Source organism: Lissotriton helveticus, chromosome 1_1, assembly GCF_964261635.1.
Source record: "Lissotriton helveticus chromosome 1_1, aLisHel1.1, whole genome shotgun sequence".
Classification (NCBI taxonomy): Eukaryota; Metazoa; Chordata; class Amphibia; order Caudata; family Salamandridae; genus Lissotriton; species Lissotriton helveticus.
In genome coordinates, this window is record NC_136057.1 from 2138253430 (window position 1) to 2138273964 (window position 20535).

The window sequence follows — 20535 nt, forward strand, 5'->3', positions numbered from 1 at the left end:
TGCTCCTTTTTTTATTCTTTAGTTGTTTCTTTTGGAACAACAGGAATAGGCATGTCAACAATAGCCATGATCAACCATGTCACATAGAGAACAAGCCGCTGTATACTAAGCAAATCTGTACTTCAACATTATACCCAAATCGATCTCCTACATGAACCCAGGAAGTAGAGCCCAGCCAGTTTCAGTACTCTCAGCAGAATAATATTCTCTACAACAAACCATTAGTCATCCACGGGGGTCCCAGAGTGCTGTTCTTACTCTGAGGAATACATGTGGGAGCCCTCGTAGTCCAGAAAAACAGCCATGAGTGCTACCCAAACCCCCAAGTCATCCTCACCTTATATCTGCATGCTTCAGGAGCACCTCTTCTGCCACTGCCAATTCAATCATGTCAGCCACCCAATGCTCCACACTAAGACCCATCTGACCCATCCTGGTTAACGCCACACAGTGCTTAGCCAGGAGTAGCAACAAATGCAGGTACTTAAACAGCATTTTCTGACCTTTCTTTCTACGGATGTTACCTAACAGGCAGACGGTAGGATTGGCAGTAAAGGCTATCCAAACTACCTTCCTCACCCAAGCCACCACACTCATCCAGAACGTCTGCACAGGTGGGCTATCCCATGCTAAATGTAAGAAAAAGGCCACTGAGACGGCTGACTGAACTGGTAAGGTACATTTCATGTAAGAGCATGGGCCTCACATACATGCGGTGTAGGAAATAAAATAAATGTAAATCTGGCATTACTCGAGATGGACTTTACCAAAGCACATATTGTCACCCGTTGTGTATCCTGAATATGTATACCCAGATCACGCTCCCACGCCTCACGGGCAGGGAATGGAGTGCACGACTGATCCGCTGTCATGGCTTTGTATAGGAGAGAGACCAGGTGACGGCCCCCCTAATTACAGCAATCTCTGAAAAGTAACCAACGTGCACAGTGCTGCGGGAATGAGGGCCATATGTCCCAGATTATGTCTGCAATGCTAGCAAGTTGCAGAAACTGCCACGGGCCGAGGCAAAAATTATCCTGTGCCGCTTCAAATGTTATAAACTCTTCATTGGGGTACGGTTCTCCTAGCATTTCACAGCCACTCTCCTGCCAGGCAAACACATCAACAGAATCAATAAGTACCCAGAATGCTAACAAGTCCCAGAAAACAAATTTCCTGGCAAAAGGAGCCCTCTTCAGAACCACCTTGACAGTCCGTTCCCATAAGGAAGCCTTGTGCTTAATAAGATATGGGATCCGAGCAGCGTCCCACCCTCCCATCATCAGAAGCTGTAGGGTAGGACAAGCCCTTTTGGCGCATCCTGCAGAAGTCACTTCTCCAAGTTGCCCCCTCTGTAAGCCAATGCTCAATGTTGGATCTGGGATGGCAGGTAATAGTGCTCCAGATTAGGAACCGCCATCCCCTCTCTTTCAGCAGTAGGGAAGTTCTTTGCCACGCAACCACGTCCCCTCAGATCAGCCAAGTTAGGAGGGAATGCAAGCCCCTAAACACCGTCCTCGGAAGAATTTCAAATGTTGTATGGAGCACAGACGTCCCTGCAAAAACACCATCTTCGAGATGGCCACCTGACCCATGAGGAAAAGGGGGAGGGAATTCCAGAACTGAACTGATGACCAGTGGCCCTCAATGATCCTCCCAATATTATTTTGTAGCCTTTTCTGCTATATGTGGGCCACCATCACCCCCAAGTATTGGAACGTATCAGTCTTTCAAAGGAGGGGCAATTCCAGCAAAGAGTCCGGGTCACGGGCAAGAAGTGTCCCCAAAGGGAACACCAAGTATTTTTTATGATTAATCTTCAGGCATCTGAGCTCCGCAAAAATATGCATGTGGCTCAAAAGGAGGGGAAGGGATCTTCTAGGGGCCAAAAAAAGGGGGTATTGTCAGCATACAATGATATCAGGTGATTACCTCTCCCCAGCCTAATCCTCAATCTAGACATATCTTGTCTGATCCGAATGGCCAAAGGCTCCAGGGCAATAGCAAAAAGGAGCGCTGACAATGGACAACCCTGGCATGTGCCCCTGGCAACTCCCCAAGGATCAGAGCATAGCTTACCCGCTTGCACCCTAGCCATGGGACCGGTGTACAGAAGGCGCACCCAGGCTAGATTGTGTGGGCCAAACTCAATCGCTTCTAACACCCACAGAAGGTACTGCCAATCGACAATGTCGAAGGACTTGGGAATGTCAGTAGATACAATGGCAAGTTACTTCTCTCTGCTTTCCCCTTTATTCAATACATGCATTAGCCTTCGTAAGTTCATGGTAGTATTGTGACCAGGTATGAACCCAAATTGGTCCTCCTGTATTAAATGTGAGATTATCAAATGCAACCGAAGTGACCGCAACCTTGCAAAGCACTTTCATACTGTTGCACCTCGCTCATGATCGCAAAACTTCTGAATTACATGGACAGAGATACTATTCTACGGTATGCTTATTCGTACGCAGGGAAGGCTGTTGTATGTATTCAGCGCCATCATGATTTTCCTATATAATACTAGGCTTGTTTAGCAACAATGGCAATCATTTCAGGCAGGAAAGCAGAAACTCAGTGAGCTGAAAATTAAGTATATACTTCAATATACGGCCAGGCTTAAAGTGATGTATCAGTCTCAGACTCTCTTCTTTGATTCACCTGAATCAGTTGTCCAATGGACGGATCAGCGGGTTCAGGTTAAACCACACACCGCGCCATGCAGAGATTCAGTTTCTTCGCTGAGTGATTAACAGCATAAAATTGGTAGAAAGCCCTCCTCTTAGCACAGACGTTCATGATCCTCCTGGCGGAACCCTAAGCAAGCAACGGGGAGGGTGGTGGGAGAAGGGGGTTCTCTATCCTCTCATCATTCTGTGACTTGATAAGTTCCGTAAACTGTAATTATGTTTATGTGTTAGCAAATGTATCTCTTCATAATGCGCATGGCACCAGGGCGGTCATACGATGTGGTTCCTGGAAATCTACGCCTCACTTTAGTTAGTTAGGTTAATGTTGGGAATGAGGATCCATTGGAATAGGCCGAAACGGGCCAGTAGTTGGAGTCCATTACTGGTCTGTCCTACAACAGATTCTTCAGAATCCTGGAGTATGGGGTGGGGAAGGGGGGATGAGGGGGGGTTGTGGATAGTTTTTTTTAATGTTTTCCATAATGTTTATAGTTGGTGCTTGCTCTTCTGACACCCGACCATGCAGCTACAGTAGCCAGATAGATTTATGTCTGCACGGACCGGGGGTGCGGGGCAGAATAGAGGTACTTTGGCTGGTGACATGGAACGTTAATGGCATTATAGACAGGGTAAAGAGGGGCGGCCTTGAAGCACACTAAGAACATGAAAACAGATATTTTGTTTGTGCAGGAAGCCCACCTAATGGGGAAATAAGGTCCCATGCCTGGCCGATGGGATTATACACAGATGTATCACTCTGGATTCATTAGGAGGTCTTGGTGAGGGGAAGGGGGATTTTGATTGGGCGCTCCATTCCTTTTCAACACATCAAGACCATGGTAGACACCTATTGTAGATATATAATGGTGATGGGGGCGCTGTATGGAAAAACTGTTACGCTATCCAATATTTTTGCCCCTCGCCCACTGGCTCCTCATTCCTTGAACTGTTGACGAGACTGGAGGGGGGGGGGTGCACCTACCGGAGGGATTGGTGGTTATGGGAGGTGACTGGAACGGAGTTATTGATCTCTCAATAGATAGGTGGCGCTCACTGTGGATGCCTCGAGTGGCTAGAACGCCCTTATCGTCTTTCTTTTAAATTGATTTTTTTACTCCTCATTCACCTCGGACCACAGTGAGCAAACTAGCCACCAGTACCTTGTACGTTATTGGAAATGCAAGGCAGGGGGAAAGCACCTACCTGCAGGTACATCCACGGACAAGAATGACACTGTCCCAAAAGAAAGGGCACGGTCACTCTCTAATGTGATCCTGTTAACACTAGCGACTGCTAAAGTTGGCGATATAGGAACGGGAAGTGCCCAACACAGTCTGGAGAGATTCAGAGAGGCATGATCATAGGACCCATATCCGTTGCAGGAGGATACAGATTTTAGATTTCTTATCAATTCTCACATATCTCCGCATTTGACCATCTCAATAGAAAATCCCAGTATGCTTTCTTCCTCCTACTCTGGGTCCCACTCAAATCCAGCCTAAATATCGAAAAAACCAAGGACAACCACTCATCATGCAATGGAGGCGAACATTCTACCCATTTTTAGGTCTCGCCTGTCGATGCGCATGCGCATCGAGCAAGGCGAGAGTATTGCGAGTTATCCACTCTTTATCCACACTGCAAGGAATCGTGGCGATTCCTTGCAGTGCCCGTGACTTTTAAGCTCAATGCGCATGTGCATTGAGCTTAAAAGCGCGTGCACAGCCGCCCGCATTCCTCCGACACCTTTGAAGTGAAGCTTGGCTTCACTTCAAAGGCCCGGCTTCTTCACACCCACATGCCGCTCTGCCCCGCTCCGCCCCCTCCCCTGAGTCATCCTGCCTGCCCCTTCCCGCCGTGTCGCATTTCTCCTCCCCCCTCCCCTCTCTTCCCTCCGTCTTGTTGTCATTTGGGGCTATCTGCTGCTTCTTGCGCTTTACCTTTGTGGGTATGGGTCCTTGCTGTCGTGTCTCCATGGTCACCGACCTTTTAATTCTGCATCCTGCCATTCCCAAAGCGCCAACAGGCCAAATAACCGGAGGAGACAGCGCTATAGAAATGACCCATGATATAGCATCAAATAGGAAAGCGTATTCAAATAGACATATTTGAACTTGTTACTGTACAAAGGTTTAACATTCACCACCTCTAGCAGACTGGGTTGGTGCTTGCAGCTAAATTATAGCGTACAAGATGGACGTCAGTTTCATGGAAAGGGTTGAAAATACAAAGCGCGTTGTGGTATGTATTCCTGGGAGTTCCGAGGATTTTGGAAATGGCCGTGTGGCTTTCCAAACCGGAAGTTGAAATACTTGCCATGCTGTTGCGCTCTCAACCCACTCGACCTGCTTTTGAATACGGATTCGTAATTGTAGGCGGATTGTCTCGTTCTGACAAAGCTTCCTTCCGCCTCTGCTCCCCTTGCCCCTATTATTAGTGCCAGAACTTGAAAAGCATGCCATTTAAGACAGGCCGCGCAGGCAGGCTCCTGGCAGAAGAAAAAAATAAAAAAAACTTTGAACCAGGCGCATAACTGTGGACAATTTTGAAAATAATAGGTTTTGTAATAATGCAGATAACACCCGTGGAGTCAAAAACAGTGATCTCTAATATTATGGGGGAAAAGGCAAAACTAGCAGCCTGCAGCGCGAAAGCAATTAGTAGAGGCTTTTATCTTTCCCATGACGAACCAGACGTGCCCATGCAGTCGCTCTCAATGTCAACATCACGCCACAGACAGGCGCTTGCAGCTTAATAAAGGGGCAAAGCCTCGTCTACGCAGGTGGTTGCATTACAAGTTACCACTGGCATTTCTCTTTCGGAAAGAGAGCCAGTATGAACTGGTAACTTGCCCCGCTCCGCCCCCTCCCCTGAGTCATCCTGCCTGCCCCTTCCCGCCGTGTCGCATTTCTCCTCCCCCCTCCCCTCTCTTCCCTCCGTCTTGTTGTCATTTGGGGCTATCTGCTGCTTCTTGCGCTTTACCTTTGTGGGTATGGGTTGTTTCGTTACCGTTTTTGCTTTAACATGCTTGATGCATGTATGAGAGAGGCTTGTAATGAAATTACAGAAAATGGGCTTCCGTGTGTGTGTAGTGGGGGCGTGAGATTGGTGCACTGCTGATGATGTTGAAACTCCACTTTTTAAACGTCTTTTACATGGAAAATGCTGTCAAAGCAATTTGAAAAGGAAGTCGGGAGAGTTCCGTTTTAAAATAAGTTAAAGCTCTATAGAAACTGATAATTATTCCAATAACGTATGTTATCTAGCGCTTGATACCGCACTTCGGTTTTTTTCCGCACTGCGACTGGGAGATGCCACTATTCTTCTTTTTATTGGAACCTACATGGTCCCGTACTTTCTCGAGTCCTTTAAACGGGGCTAACAAGTTATGGTGTAACTGGTTTGTTTGCAGTAACTATTACACATGTTAATTAGCACGCTAGCCCCTTTCATCTCGTGCCTTCTCACTAATTTGCACAACGCTGTCACAGTCGGTCAGTCTAGGAGTGAATACTTTCTTTTGATTTCGCTGACCCTTTTAAACCGCTTCAGCCTGGTGAGCTGCTCGCTGCAGAAAAGGCTGCGGCCCAGGGTAACCCGACGTGTCATTTGTAATCTCCCCATGTGTGAAGTCAGTGGAGCTGCAGCTGGTTAGAGGCTTGGGCAGGGCCTGGCATTGGTGGTTAATGAAGGCTGATGATGCCTTTGCAAGCAGAATCAGCCCGCAACGCCGGCTTGTTATGACTTGAAGCTGTGTTCCTAGTTCATTTGTTTTCATTTGTTGCTCTCAAAGAGACCGCGCCCTGATCTGGAAACTGCCACCAGAATGAGTACGAACAAGAGGGCTTTAGTCCCTTGTGATTTAGGAAAGTAACAACGGGTACTAATAACTCGAATGAGCGAAAAACACAAAGGCTACAAAGCATGTGTGTGATATGGACACCAGCCAGCGCCTTTCATGTCTTTACTTTCGTCCCTTTACTCTACACAAATACACATGCCCCCATGTGCTGGCACTACGACCATGTACGGTAATCGGTGCAACCCCTCACCCTCAACCCCTCACTCACCCTCACTCTCACTCATCCTCACTCACCCTCAACCCCTCACCCTCACTCACCCTCACCTCCTCACCCTCACTCACTCACCCTCAACCCCTCACTCACCCTCACTCTCACTCACCCTCACTCAGCCTCAACTACTCCCCCTCACCCTCACTCACCCTCACCCTCACTCACCCTCAACACCTCACTCACCCTCACCCACCCTCACCCTCACTCACCTTCAACACCTCACCCTCAACCTCAACCCCTCACTCACTCACCCTCACTCACCCTCACTCACCCTCACTCACCCTCACTCACCCTCACTCACCCTCACTCTCACTCACCCTCACTCAGCCTCAACTACTCCCCCTCACCCTCACTCACCCTCAACACCTCACCCTAACTCACCCTCACCCTCACTCACCCTCAACACCTCACTCGCCCTCACCCTCACTCACCCTCAACACCTCACCCTCAACGCCTCACCCTCACCCTCACTCACCCTCACTCACCCTCACTCACCCTCACTCTCACTCACCCTCACCCTCACTCACCCTCACTCACCCTCACTCACCCTCACCCTCACTCACCTTCACCCTCACTCACCCTCAACCCCTCACCCTCACTCACCCCACTCACCCTCAACCCCTCACCCTCAACCCCTCACCCTCCCTCACCCTCATTCACCCTCAACCCCTCACCCTCACTCACCCTCAACCCCTCACCCTCACTCACCCTCAACCCCTCACCCACACTCACCCACACTCACCCCCACTCACCCACACTCACCCCCACTCACCCTCACTCACACTCACACTCACCCACCCTCACTCACTCACACTCACCCACCCTCACTCACCCTCACTCACCCTCACCCTCACTCACCCTCACTCACCCTCACCCTCACTCACCCTCACCCTCACTCACCCTCAACCCCTCACCCTCACTCACCCTCAACCCCTCACCCACCCTCAACCCCTCACCCTCACTCACCCTCAACCCCTCACTCACCCTCACTCACCCTCACCCTCAACCCCTCAGCCTCACCCTCACTCACCCTCAACCCCTCACCCTCACTCACCCCACTCACCCTCAACCCCTCACCCTCAACCCCTCACCCTCCCTCACCCTCATTCACCCTCAACCCCTCACCCTCACTCACCCTCAACCCCTCACTCACCCTCAACCCCTCACCCACACTCACCCACACTCACCCCCACTCACCCTCACTCACACTCACCCACCCTCACTCACCCTCACTCACCCTCACTCACCCTCACTCACCCTCACTCACCCTCACCCTCACTCACCCTCACCCTCACTCACCCTCAACCCCTCACCCTCACTCACCCTCAACCCCTCACCCACCCTCAACCCCTCACCCTCACTCACCCTCAACCCCTCACCCTCAACCCCTCACTCACCCTCACTCACCCTCACCCTCAACCCCTCAGCCTCACCCTCACTCACCCTCAACCCCTCACCCTCACTCACCCTCAACCTCATGCTAAAGATTTACAAAAAAACCCATTAACAATTCTAAAAGCACTAACTCTAATGCTGCGAGACCTATTGCATTTCTAATGCTTGTTGTATATTTCCCTCCTGGCCAGTAGCATAGCGTAGAAAAGGAAGGACCTTGCTGAGCCAGTGACTTTGCTGGAAATACCAAACATTATCAGGGAAAGGCTTATTTGAATTTGGAGGCCCAAAATATCTGAGAGAGTTTTACCTACTTTTACCCAAAAGTCAGCAATAGTCGGGCCCTCCTTGAACATATGTAGATTGGATGCTTTCTCCAAGCCACATTTTTTGCATCTGACTGGGGGCCCTGCCGTCATCTTTGACAAACTTAGGGGGGTTAAGTAAGCCCTGTGAATCGTGAACAGGTGGTTTCTTCTCAACCATGCCGGTTTAACTGTGGCGAACAGAATGCTAAAAGATGTTTGGCAAAGATGTTCCCAAGATTCATCCGGTAGGCAGGCACCCCACAGTTCCTTGGCCAGTTAAAAGTCCCCATTGATTGCCTCTTCGATGCTTCAATACCAAATGGAGACCTCCTCCTTCCCTCTCAATCTCTTCACCAGCTGTTCCTCTAAGGTGTTACCTATGCCTATCGGTGATTTCAGGTTTTGGGCCCAACTTTGAAGCTGGATATATTTAAATTTGGAGAGAGATGCCCCCTTCCTAAATAGTATGAAACATTGACCAGGGTAGAAGTGAGCCCTCTTAAGCTAAATCCCCCACACCTTTAGCCCAGCCTCTCTAAGTGGCAGTTCTGGTTTATCTCTTAGGCACTCCGGTACACCAGGGGAGTCCCACAGGGGGGCCAAACTAGAAAGCCGTCTAATATTTGCCCATGTTCTTGCCATTCATTCCCTGTAGAACCTTTAGCCTTATCTTTGTGAAGAACTTGGGTTCTCCTTATCTAAAGAGGAAACCCTCCTGAGACAGACTAGCGCCCTTTAGCATAGCTAAGAACATTGCCCCATCTCCAACACTATCCAGTGTTTTTAAAAGCATCCTGGAATGGGACAATTGGAAGGCCCAGGCATAGTATTGCAAATCTGGAAGCGTGAGTCCTCCCTTTTCCCTCCTACGTCTCAGCATCTTCCAGGCAATTCTGGTTCCTCTATAGGGCCATATGAATGGATAGCCTGCTGATGTTTGTCTATAGATGGTTTATCAAAGTGTAGTGGGATAACATTGAAAAGGAAGGTGATTTTTAGGAAGCACAACCATCTTTACCAGGTTTACCCTGCCAAAGATGGATAAGGGAGGTGGGCCCAGCTCTTCATAAGCCTCTGACACTCCTTTGTTACATTGGCCAAATAGGTCTCTGAGATTTTTTTAATATCTCGTACTATTCTGACCCCCAGGTACCTCATGTCTCTCTTGGTCTGATGTTGACAGTCCCCCAAGTTCCATGACATAACCTCTGTCTTTTCAGCATTTATCTCATGCCAGATATCTGACCAAAATCTTTGGCGTGCTTTATTACTGCCGGGAAGGCCGTAGAGAGGTCCGAGGAGAGAACCAGAACGTCATCGGCATAGAGAGCCACTTTCCCCTCCCATCCCTCATGCTTAAATGTTAAAATACCCGACTCATCTCTTAACCTCTGGGCAATTGGCTCGATATACAAGTTAAAGAGAAGGGGAGATAGGGGACATCCCTGCTTAGTGCCCCTTGTAATTTTAAAAGGGCATGTTAAATTACCATTGACCAACAGTCTTGCAGATGGGTCTTGATTGATCAGTTAGATGGCTCTGCGGAACTTTTCGGGAGGTTGAATTTCTGCAAAACCGCCGACAGGTATACTCAGTTAACCCGGTCGAGGGCTTTGGTGGTGTCTAAAGTCAGAGCTGCAAGGGGAAGCCAGTAGGTTGTGGCCAGATCTATACCTCCTATAAAATCATATGTGAGATTGTATAGATTCCTGCCCTTGACAATGCCTTTTTGGTCAAGGTGTATCATCTCTCCTGCTACTGATCCCAGCCTATCCGCCAGGATCCTGGCAAAGATTTTATATTCTACGTTTAGCAATGAGATCGGTCTATATGACTCACACCTCACTGGATTCTTCCCCGCTTTCAGTATCAGGGTAATAGGTGCCGCGCCCCACGAACCTGGCAGCTTTACTCCATCGCATAGAATCTCATTAAAAAGCTGGGTTAAAATTGGAACCAACACTTCCCACAGCGATTTATAGAATTCTAATTGGCAGACCATCCGGGCCTGCTGCTTTTCCCCCTTTAGAGGCTAGAATGGCCTTCTTGACTTCTTCCTGTGAGATATCTTGCTCTAAAACTTCCTGTTGGATTAAATCCAAGGGATTGAGCATGCTCCCACTCAGCCATTCTGAATGGAGAAACTGTTACAGTATCCAATAGTTATGCCCCTCCCCCACTGGGCTCCTCATTCCTTGAACTGTTGATGAGACTGGAGGGGGGACTTAGCGGAGGGACTGGTGGTTATGGGAAGAGACTGGAACGGAGTGTTTGATCCCTCAGTAGATAGGTGGGGCTCACTAGGGATGCCTCTAGTGGCTAGTCCAACGCCCTTATCTTTTGTGTTGGCCCTGGGGCTCCAGGATGTTTGATGCGCACACCACCCTTCTCTTGGGGAGGTCTATACTTTCTATTCCTCCCATCACAGCTTTTTCTTGCGTCTTGAAATCATTTTAACATTTATTAGAACATTGGAATGTTGGGAGCTCCATTGCAGACAATGGAGGGCTCCATGCTTATACGGGCCGGTAAAGGCCCGCAAAGCAATATTCCAATGTTGTTTTCAAAGGCCTCTCAAAGCCGGAGGGAATTTAAACCCCTCAAACTCCAAGAGGCCTTTGTTTTATTTATTGGAACATAATGCCCTCTGGTGGCAGAATGTTCTAATAGCCTTAGCTAGGCTATACGGACTAATAAAGTCCTGCTCCCTTGAAAGTCCCTCGCTTTCGCTCGGGCCTTCATCACTGGATCGGGCTTTTAATAGCCAGTATAGCCCGCTATGGTGAGCTATAAGGCTATATTATTTTTCTATCAAGATCCATTAATAAATATATTTAAAACAAGAGAAATATGCCAAAGATATAACAGAGATCGAAGTGCACTTCATCAAAAATACATATGTTTAGGAGCTATGGATTGGTGAAGGAAAGACAAAAGGCTACTGATATATAGAAATGAGTTGTGTATTCTGGACACACAGTATTCCAAAATGGCCAGTGGGTGCTTACATATTTGCAAGAAGTAAGGAATGCTGATAGGGAATATGTCTGAGGAGTGTTGGTACTGCAGTATTCCAGGTGTATGTGGGAGTAAGGTGCCTTTTATGAGTTTGTTTGGAAGATTGGACACTTGAAGGACATCAGATTAATAGATTGCTTGGAGGGGAGTAGCTGGCAGGTGTGTGTTTGTGGATGGAAGCAGGATACATGTCTGTGCTAGGGGTGCAGCAGGATGACCGGTATCAAACTTGTATGGATAGGTGGAATGTAAAGCAACTATATATCATTAAGAAAAATCATGCTTGCCTTAACATTACATTGCTTGTGACATTCTCTGTTTTTTGCAGTTGAACAGATGCACTAAGGCAAGTGATCTAAAGCACAGTGGCAACAAAGTGCAAAGCAAGGGGACCAGCTGCAACCGATCATCTGTTGAAAAGATGAAATCGGATGTTCTTGGAGCATCTGGACATACTGCAGCGACGAACAGAAATGCTTCTGGCGGCAAAGTGTCAAAACCTGAAAATGTAAAGGGTAATGACAGTAAAAAAGCAATGCCAAGAGCTACAAAAGATCACAAATCCCTTGAAAAAACAGCAAGTACAAAACCTAAAACTGTTATGAAACCCAAAACAGAAAACGTAAACGGTAAGACCGAAGCTTCACTGCCCAAGCAAGAGTCTGAAAAGCCAATGAATCCAAGCCTAGGGAAAAACGCAACAACTGTCAAAGGGACCAAACTTTCAGAAGGCAAGAACGTAGGAGCAAGACCAAAAACTGGTTCTGGCAGCTCCAGTTTCCAAGTTAAATCAACTGTGAAAAAACCTGCATCACCAATGAGCGCTGCTAAAACTAACAAAAAGTCTGAAAATTTGAGTCAAGACCCTCTCCTTTCAAGTGAGTGTTCAGAGGACACTAAAGAGGATGCATCAGGAAATGAACAAACAATGTCGTCTAATAAAAGATCTGCTTGTTCACCTCTCACTCGGAATGTGTCAAAAGCCATCGCAGATTGTTCTGAAGATGATGTTTCAGGTAGGTTTTTATAGTGTTGCAGGATTGATGTTTGATGGCTCTTCGTAAAATTCTCTCGTCTGTTGAAGGTTATAATGTAGCAGAGTATATCTAGTAGGGTTGGGAGAAATAATTAACTGAAATACCTGGATGTTTTACAGCCAGTATGACACCTTTCAGCCAGTCCGAAATAGTTCCTGAGTTTTGGGCATTCAGTAGAGCCACTCAGAAATTCGAGGGCTTCCTATACCCTCCGTGATCATCTGAGGTCGGGAAAGATTCAGAGAGCAACATTGCACTGCTGAGTGCCTCACTGTAGGTGATTGGGCAGGCATTCCAACAGAATTCAATTGCAGAAAACACGTGAATTCTGTACTGCTTTGTGTTTGAGCCATTCTGATAGCTTGCTATTTGACCCATCAAATTTGGACTATTTTTGGTAGACCATTCTCATTGGCTGGGGCTACACAACCCTTCTTGGCAACATGAGGTTCACGAATATATGTGGCATTGAGGCCTAGCAGTGGTTGTTGCTTTGTTTGTGTGAGTCTAACTGTGTCCGCAGTTGTGGATTCGGATTGTGTAAATAGTGGTTTTATCTGATGAATCCTTGACTGGCAAACACAGAAGAACAAATTCTGCTCACCCTTATTCACAAACAATAAAGATACAAGTAGCCCCTATAGGGGGGGAGGGGAGAGTGTAGCCTTTGACTTCCACTGCAATAGTTACAAACAAATCTCACTAATAAGGTTTATGATGCGATAACAAATGTATTTGTTAATCCACCATAGAAAAGTCTTGTATACAACAAGAACTCAATTTCCTGATTTCAGAGAAAAAAAATCTTAGAACAAGGTGCTTCTATTGGTGGGGTGGCACAGTCAAAGTGAATGGATAATGCGCAAGTGCTATACAAAATGCAGGAATATACATGTGACTGATAAGAACATTTGAATGTAAAACCAACACTCCCATTGAGAGTTCTGAAGTCCTAAATCAATTTGAAAACAGTCCACTGTAGTAGTTGTCGACTTTTCAACCCAAAATACATAATTATTTAGAGAAGGGTCAACATCAGGGCGGAAAATATACAGATAATACACCAGTAGACTAATCGTTTAAAGAAACAACATCCAGGCTTGCATGTGATTTAGCAAGCACATAAATGCAAACTCGGAAAACGAGTGGTGAAGCCGTCTGGAATTTGTCTAGTGAGAACTGAATAAATCTGTCTTAAAGTATGTTAAACGAGGATTGAGTACATCCATCACCCATACACAAACCACTGTCAACCGATCAGTGGAAAAAGGAATATCTTGCGTGCTGGTCGGAGCTGTGTCTCGTGCCGGGGCTGCTTCACCACTCGTTTTCTGAGTTTGCATTTATGTGCTTGCTAATTCACATGTAAGAAAGTAGTACTTCCTAAAATGTGAATTTAAAAAACAAAACTTGAGGTTGTATCCATTTCATAGAAATGTGGTGTTCAGACTCCAGTATCAAGGATAAAGTTAAACAATTGGCATGATATCCTAAAATTAAGGAAGCCGTGGCTGTACCCTAGACATAGCTGGGTGCTATTCGATATTACTAATAGTTGTTTCTTAGCTCCTTCCACAGATACATGGGCATTGGGCATGGTTTTGCTGAAAAGGGTCTTTCTTGTGTGTTCATGTCTGTTAAATAATTTTTCCCACAGATTTCTCATCTTAAAAATATTCCCAGATGTCAGATTAGAGGCAGAACATTTCCTGCAGAGCATCATAGACCTCATTGCTCCATTTGACATTGGTTACTTTTTTCATTGTTTCTCTGTGCCATATCTCTACCTAAATCTAATTTCAAGCCCTACACTGAATGCAGTTGATAACATGTTGATTGCATACTCTTATGTGTGCTGTGGTTCTTGAGCAAGACTTTACTACTTTGATCTGTGATTTCTGCTCCCTGATGTACTCCATAGCCATTAGGGAACATAAGACAATAGTCTTCAGGGCACTATAGTATCTTGGTGGAGGGTCTAGATTTTAAAGTTTTTCTCAGAAAATTTAAAAGAAATAGTTAAGCCCTTTTTCATACTTTGCGTCAATCCTCTCTTCTTCTCCATATTGTGTTTCTTCTTTGGAGCCTCGCATGGTGTTGTGCTTTGCACAGGTCTGCACCATTCTTAGATCTTAGAATTTGACTTCACATAACCACACACATTAATAAAATAAATTATTAATGTGGCTTATGTAGTATTTCATACTTCACTTCATATATTCACAAATTTCATATTCACACTTAAAGGGCAGCCAAATAAACCCCAGGAAGCTGCGTCAGAAAATCTTTTATAAACAATTGCTTCAAGAGAAATCTTCCTGTATATTCATTGATCACCAAATCCAAGTCTTCTATTTACATATATGTGTTCATAGAAATATACCCAATTTGTAACAATCAACCTAATGGGGGCAATAAGCAGGCACTAATACAAATATAACAAAGGTTTAGCATAGAACAATAGATAGAATACATGAAAAACGTGTCATGAAATATTTGCTATCTAGCATGTGTATCCATCTCCATCTAAGCAATTTATTTGCATAGGGAGGTTACAGTCTGTTTAGAAATGGATAGCAAAACCAGCATTAGTGTTTCAGTCTAACGTTGACAAAAGTACACAAGACCCTCCTTAAAACAAATGGCACCTTTAAATTCAATTGATTACCCAAATAAAATAATTAACATTTATAAATAATAATAAACACACACTTCCAAGCAAAATACGTTTTACTATCAATTTATGGAACAATGTGTATAGTTAATACAAAGTAAGTTACTTTAAGTAGTGCACAGTATTTATCCTAAGATTTCAGTGTGAATGTGTCACTAGTCATCATAAGCATTATTCAACTAATATATCAGGCACATAATGTAGCATCATAATACTAAACAAAATGAGTTCATAATTATATTTCACTTGTATACTAATTCTACTTAAAAGTGAGAACTGTTGATTTTAATAATGTTAAAGAAAGACAAACACATCCTTGTGTATAATTCCAGAAAAAATCATCCTTGATCGTCACTTGAGGGTTAGCAATCGGCCCACACTCCTCGATACACATCAGTGAACATAGCCCACACTCACACAATGGAAAGCTATAGTCGGGGCCACTAGAATTATGCGATTGTGGGTCTGTGGCTTTTTTTTCCATAATTATGGATCTGTCGCATTTTCCACATAATCATTTGCTGCTTAATCTTAGATTTTACCCAAAAAACTAATTTGTTTCTGTCTCAAGCTGTTCAAACATTACTAAAAATGCAGTGACGCGTATTGCCATGCAGTGGAAGGCCCTTTGCAAAGGTTGACTGGACCTTTCTGTCTTTACCCCAAAAAAGTTGTTAATGGAAAGATTGCACCCAATGGGGCAATATATTTGTAAACAATCTTTAAGACACAAAGTATATATCTGACACAGTTTCTCTCTATGGTATTCTGATATACAACCTATTACATCAAACCCAAGTATTTTTTTTTGCTAAAATACATCAGCTATTCACTGGCACATTCCGATTAAGTCTCCTCAGTGTAGAGCTGTTCACTAACAATATTATAGCAATTAAATCAGGAAAACAATGGGTGAGATTTCTACCTTGGTAGTAAGTGAAGCAGCGAGACTAATTCTGGGCCATTTATCACAATGTTCCTCCTCAGCTCTGCAGTTGAGGGAGAAACACTCCTGTGTTGATATTCTTACCTTAATATATATTCATCTCTGAAATGGAAGGGTTGTTAGTCGAATATTTGCTGTTCGATAATGGACATTTTTATGACTTGGAGTATTTGAAAATGTGAGCTTTTGTTTCAGGCAGTTTTGACTGGATGCTCTTGGCAGGGTATGTTTTTGGTGGTCCATGATTTTGCACTTCCCTGTTGGGTACTTGTTGAAGTGGTCAGGAAGAACAGGAAGTAGTGAACAAAGGTGATCCAGATAGCCACTACATGTTGATGAAAACATGGTTCTCAGAACCTCTGGAGCTTAGCATTGCCACTACAGATCTCCTCTCCCTCCTTCCTAGAGCGGAGAGAGAGGATCTGTTTCAAAGGGGGCGGTCATGAGCGTTGAGGGTGGAGAATTCTTCATCCAAACTTATCCATTGTACTGTATCTGTGAAAAATCCCCTTTCTGCTTCACTTCAGAAAAGCACTACAAACGTGGCTGTTTGGTGTCAAGTAGTTTGCATTATGCCTTTTTTAAGGAGCAGTATCTTTGTTGTGACAAATCCTTTTAGTCGCTCTAGTCTTTGCCATTAGCTATGTTTTTGTTGGGAATCTTTTGTTTTAGCACCATGACACCCCTTGGGGTATTTGTCACGCTCTATAAAACTAATAACACAACTTAACCGTAGGTGCGGTCTATGATTTCCTGGGGGGGCTTCCAACTGACCAAGAGGAGCTGCGCCAGAAACTTTGAAATGTTAGTATTTAAAAAGTATTTGGACTTCTAATACCTCCTGAGCTTCAGCAGGCTCTTGCAGCAACATTGGTCGATTTTGAGAGAACTTTGTCAGATACAGTGCCTGGCTTGCCCCACTGGAAGATTTAGAGCTCTATAAAAAATAAGACTTCATTCCGAAGGTAGAAATGTTAAATGGGCGAAGTTGTTAAAAGTATACACCCCATGTGAGGACGTCGATGCCTGCAAAATGTGTATTTTTCCCGCTTGGAGCTTTTACCACCAAAAACCAATAGCTTGAGCAGGACGTCATCCAATGGCTGCCAACTTGAGTGAACTTCATGGAATACAGCTTGTAGCCTTGCCACACTGGAAGATTTCTACTTCTATTTCAGAGACTAAATCAGAAGATAATATTGTTGACTCTGATGAAACCGCTTATAGGGGTGGGGTGTAGTGTTAAAAATTGGGTTTCTGGTTGGCTAGGGTATACACCTAAGCCAGGCAGAACCCCCCACTCTTGTCAGGGCAAATAAGGTAAATACCAAAGATAGGGTTGACACAACACAGTCACACCAGTGACACAATGAATACACCACAAAAGAGACTCCACACAGTATGTATAATATCTTAGTATGTTATAACCACATTGAGACAAAACCACATACATACAATATATGTTTTTCCATTTTTGCTCCTGCAAAGATGATATTCTTTATCCTGATGAAATAAGGTAAAAGTTTATTATGCATAGTTAATTAAAACCAGTGCAAAACATGTTTAAAAAAAATAAAAAAATTCGTAAGACATCATTAATTAAAACCGTTAAAATAAGCATAAGATTGAAAGTACAATATGGCTGCCCAAGCACGTTTATACTTAGGGTGGAACAGTGAATTGCCCAGCGTCCTTCTGTCCGTCTAATTATTGGCCTGTATCTGAGATATTGGTCCCCGGTTTTAGCAGTCTTGGCATTCTTTGCTCGACCGTTGCGAGAAATTTCACGTATCTGCAATTTAATTTAATGTTTGATGGATTCAGGCAGGCGAGCACCGCTTGCCTTCTGGTGCTGATTCCTTTTTGTTTGAACTGATCTTTAAGTAGCAGTTGGCGTGCTTGTAATTCTTCACAGAGACAGGTAACGTGGAGAATATCACCCTTCTTTGAATTGCAGCTTGCAGGCCTCATTACCGTCTATCCTAAGCCATGGTGGAAGGTACTCTGTGCTTGGTAGAATCCCTAGTCTGTATTTGAGGAACTTCATTTTTATGGCTTTTGGGTAACCCTGGTTGAAATATATTTGTGGTGTTAGAGATGCCTGCAAAATGTGTATTTTTCCCGCTTGGAGCTTTTTCCACCTAAAACCAATAGCTTGAGCAGGACGTCATCTAATGGCTGCCAACTTGAGCGAACTTCATGGAATACAGCTTGTAGCCTTGCCACACTGGAAGATTTCTACTTCTATTTCAGAGACTAAATCAGAAGATGATATTGTTGACTGTGATGAAATCGCTTATAGGGGTGGGGTGGAGTGTTAGAAATTGGGTTTCTGGTTGGCTAGGGTATACACCTAAGCCAGGCAGAACCCAGAACCCACCACTCTTGTCAGGGCAAATAAGGTAAACACCAAAGATAGATAGGGTTGACGCAACACAGTCACACCAGTGACACAATGAATACACCACAAAAGAGACTCCACACGGTATGTATAATATCTTAGTATGTTATAACCACATTGAGACAAAACCACATACATACAATATAGGGTTTTCCAATTTTGCTTCTGCAAAGATGATATTCTTTATCCTGATGAAATAAGACCAAAACGACATAAATTGCATAAGTACTTTTGGAAATATGCTAATTTACATGTATCACACTTGAACTGCATATAGTACACATAAGTATGTTTCAAGTTATACCTTATAAACAAGTATCACTTTAAATGCATGAAAACAGTGGGTACATAAGCACCTGCACTTCTATTAGAACCTTTATGGTACTTTAAGTACACAATGTAGGGCACAGAAGCACCTGCACGCCTACTACAGGGAATACAGTAGATACTGTTTCCCTAAATGGAGCAAGTTCCTTGCAGCGATTCCTGCTGCACTCAGAGGCCTCCGTTGAAGTCTCACCCCGTAATGCAGGAAATTAACCAAGTGCCCCCAAGTCCAGCACACCAAGTAAACGAGGTGCGGAGGTGCACAACTCTAGATTCACAGGAGAGAACTCGTTGGGTACCCTGCTATAAGCGCCCAAAATGCCATGGCCACCCTGAACTGAGCTGCCCACACCGGAATGCGAGAAGGCTCCAGAACAACCTTGGAGGTCCGCTCCCAGCACTCAGTAGCGGGGCGGGCCTCAGCAACGGGGCCTGCATCCACAGATAGCAGACTTCCTTCGGCTGCTCATGCACCATGTTGTCCCAAAGGCAGAGCCGGGTGAACGCTGCTCGGAAACCTGGCTTCCCCTAGTAGTGAAGATAGTGCGCCTGCATTCTGGGAGTTCAGAGAAAGAGTGCAGTGATCACACTTACAGAAGGGGCAAGCACGGCTTTCCTAACCTTGGCGTAGCTAAACTGGTTCCTCCCTTATCGGTGCGCTCTCCTGCTGCATCGCCAGACATCTTCCACTTCGCTCTCGGTGGGGAAATCCACCAGACAAGCTCCCCTTTTGCACAATGGTGTGGCAGTGAGAATATAAGCCCTAGTATATGAAAGAGGAATAACTCACCACACACTAGTAGATAAGATGAAGCGCTCACCACATGCTAGTTTTGAGCAAGATGCCAACAACAGGGGTAGGGGAGGGATCTCTTTGGATCCACATACACCCTAGGCTTTCAAACGAACACGGTGTGGAGGTAAGCAGACAACCAGCTCCTGAAGAACACTTGGCAGCACTCAGGGACAGAAGGCAGGTAGACCAGCACACAGAGTCACTTGGTAAAGTGGCAGTCCCTTCAGCAGCCCATCAGGCAGTAGGTTTGCACAACAAAGCAATTTGTCCAAATGGCGATTCCTACTGGCAGCATAGCAATTCTCTGGTGCAGTGTGTAGAGCTAATAGCATCTGACTACAATTCCCATGCAATGTCTAAAAACATGGAGTCAGAGCTCCTGTACTTATACCCCAAAATGTATTTGTTGAAGAGGTGACTTCAAAAGAAACCTTAGAAATGCACAACACCCCCTTTCAACTGAGTCCTGGCTCCAGATGTAAATCAGGCCCTGCCCCCCTCTCTCCCAACCCTGGAAGATTATCAGTATGCTGATGTAGCCCAATCACACCCAACCCTTCCTGTGCGATGGCTGTCTGGAAAGTATGCACAGCGTGTAGCTGTCAACCACGACCTGACATGGATTAGATTTAGGCTGCAAAGCACAAAAAACCATAAGCATAGAAAAATGCCCATGTTCTAAAAGTGGCATATGTAAAATAGTAATGTACAATCCGCCTACATGAGTAAACAGGATTTATCATTACCATTCTAAAAATACCAAGCATGGCAATGCTACTCCATTAAGATTAGGAATTACCACTTAAACACATATAAGGTAATTTCCAAGGCTAGCGTATGAGAGGAGTAGGCCTCACAGTAATGAGGAAC

At 45.1% G+C, this 20535-nt stretch overlaps 1 protein-coding gene across 2 annotated transcripts in view; it reads left to right on the forward strand.

Annotated features, from left to right (window-relative positions):
• BTBD8 (BTB domain containing 8) overlaps positions 1-20535 on the forward strand; it is a 419591-nt gene that overhangs the window by 295299 nt on the left and 103757 nt on the right. For both annotated transcript variants that reach the window (XM_078646322.1, XM_078646321.1), the window contains one exon: positions 11813-12500. In XM_078646322.1, coding sequence (XP_078502448.1) covers positions 11813-12500 — 688 coding nt within the window. The remainder of the gene's footprint in view (positions 1-11812; positions 12501-20535) is intronic.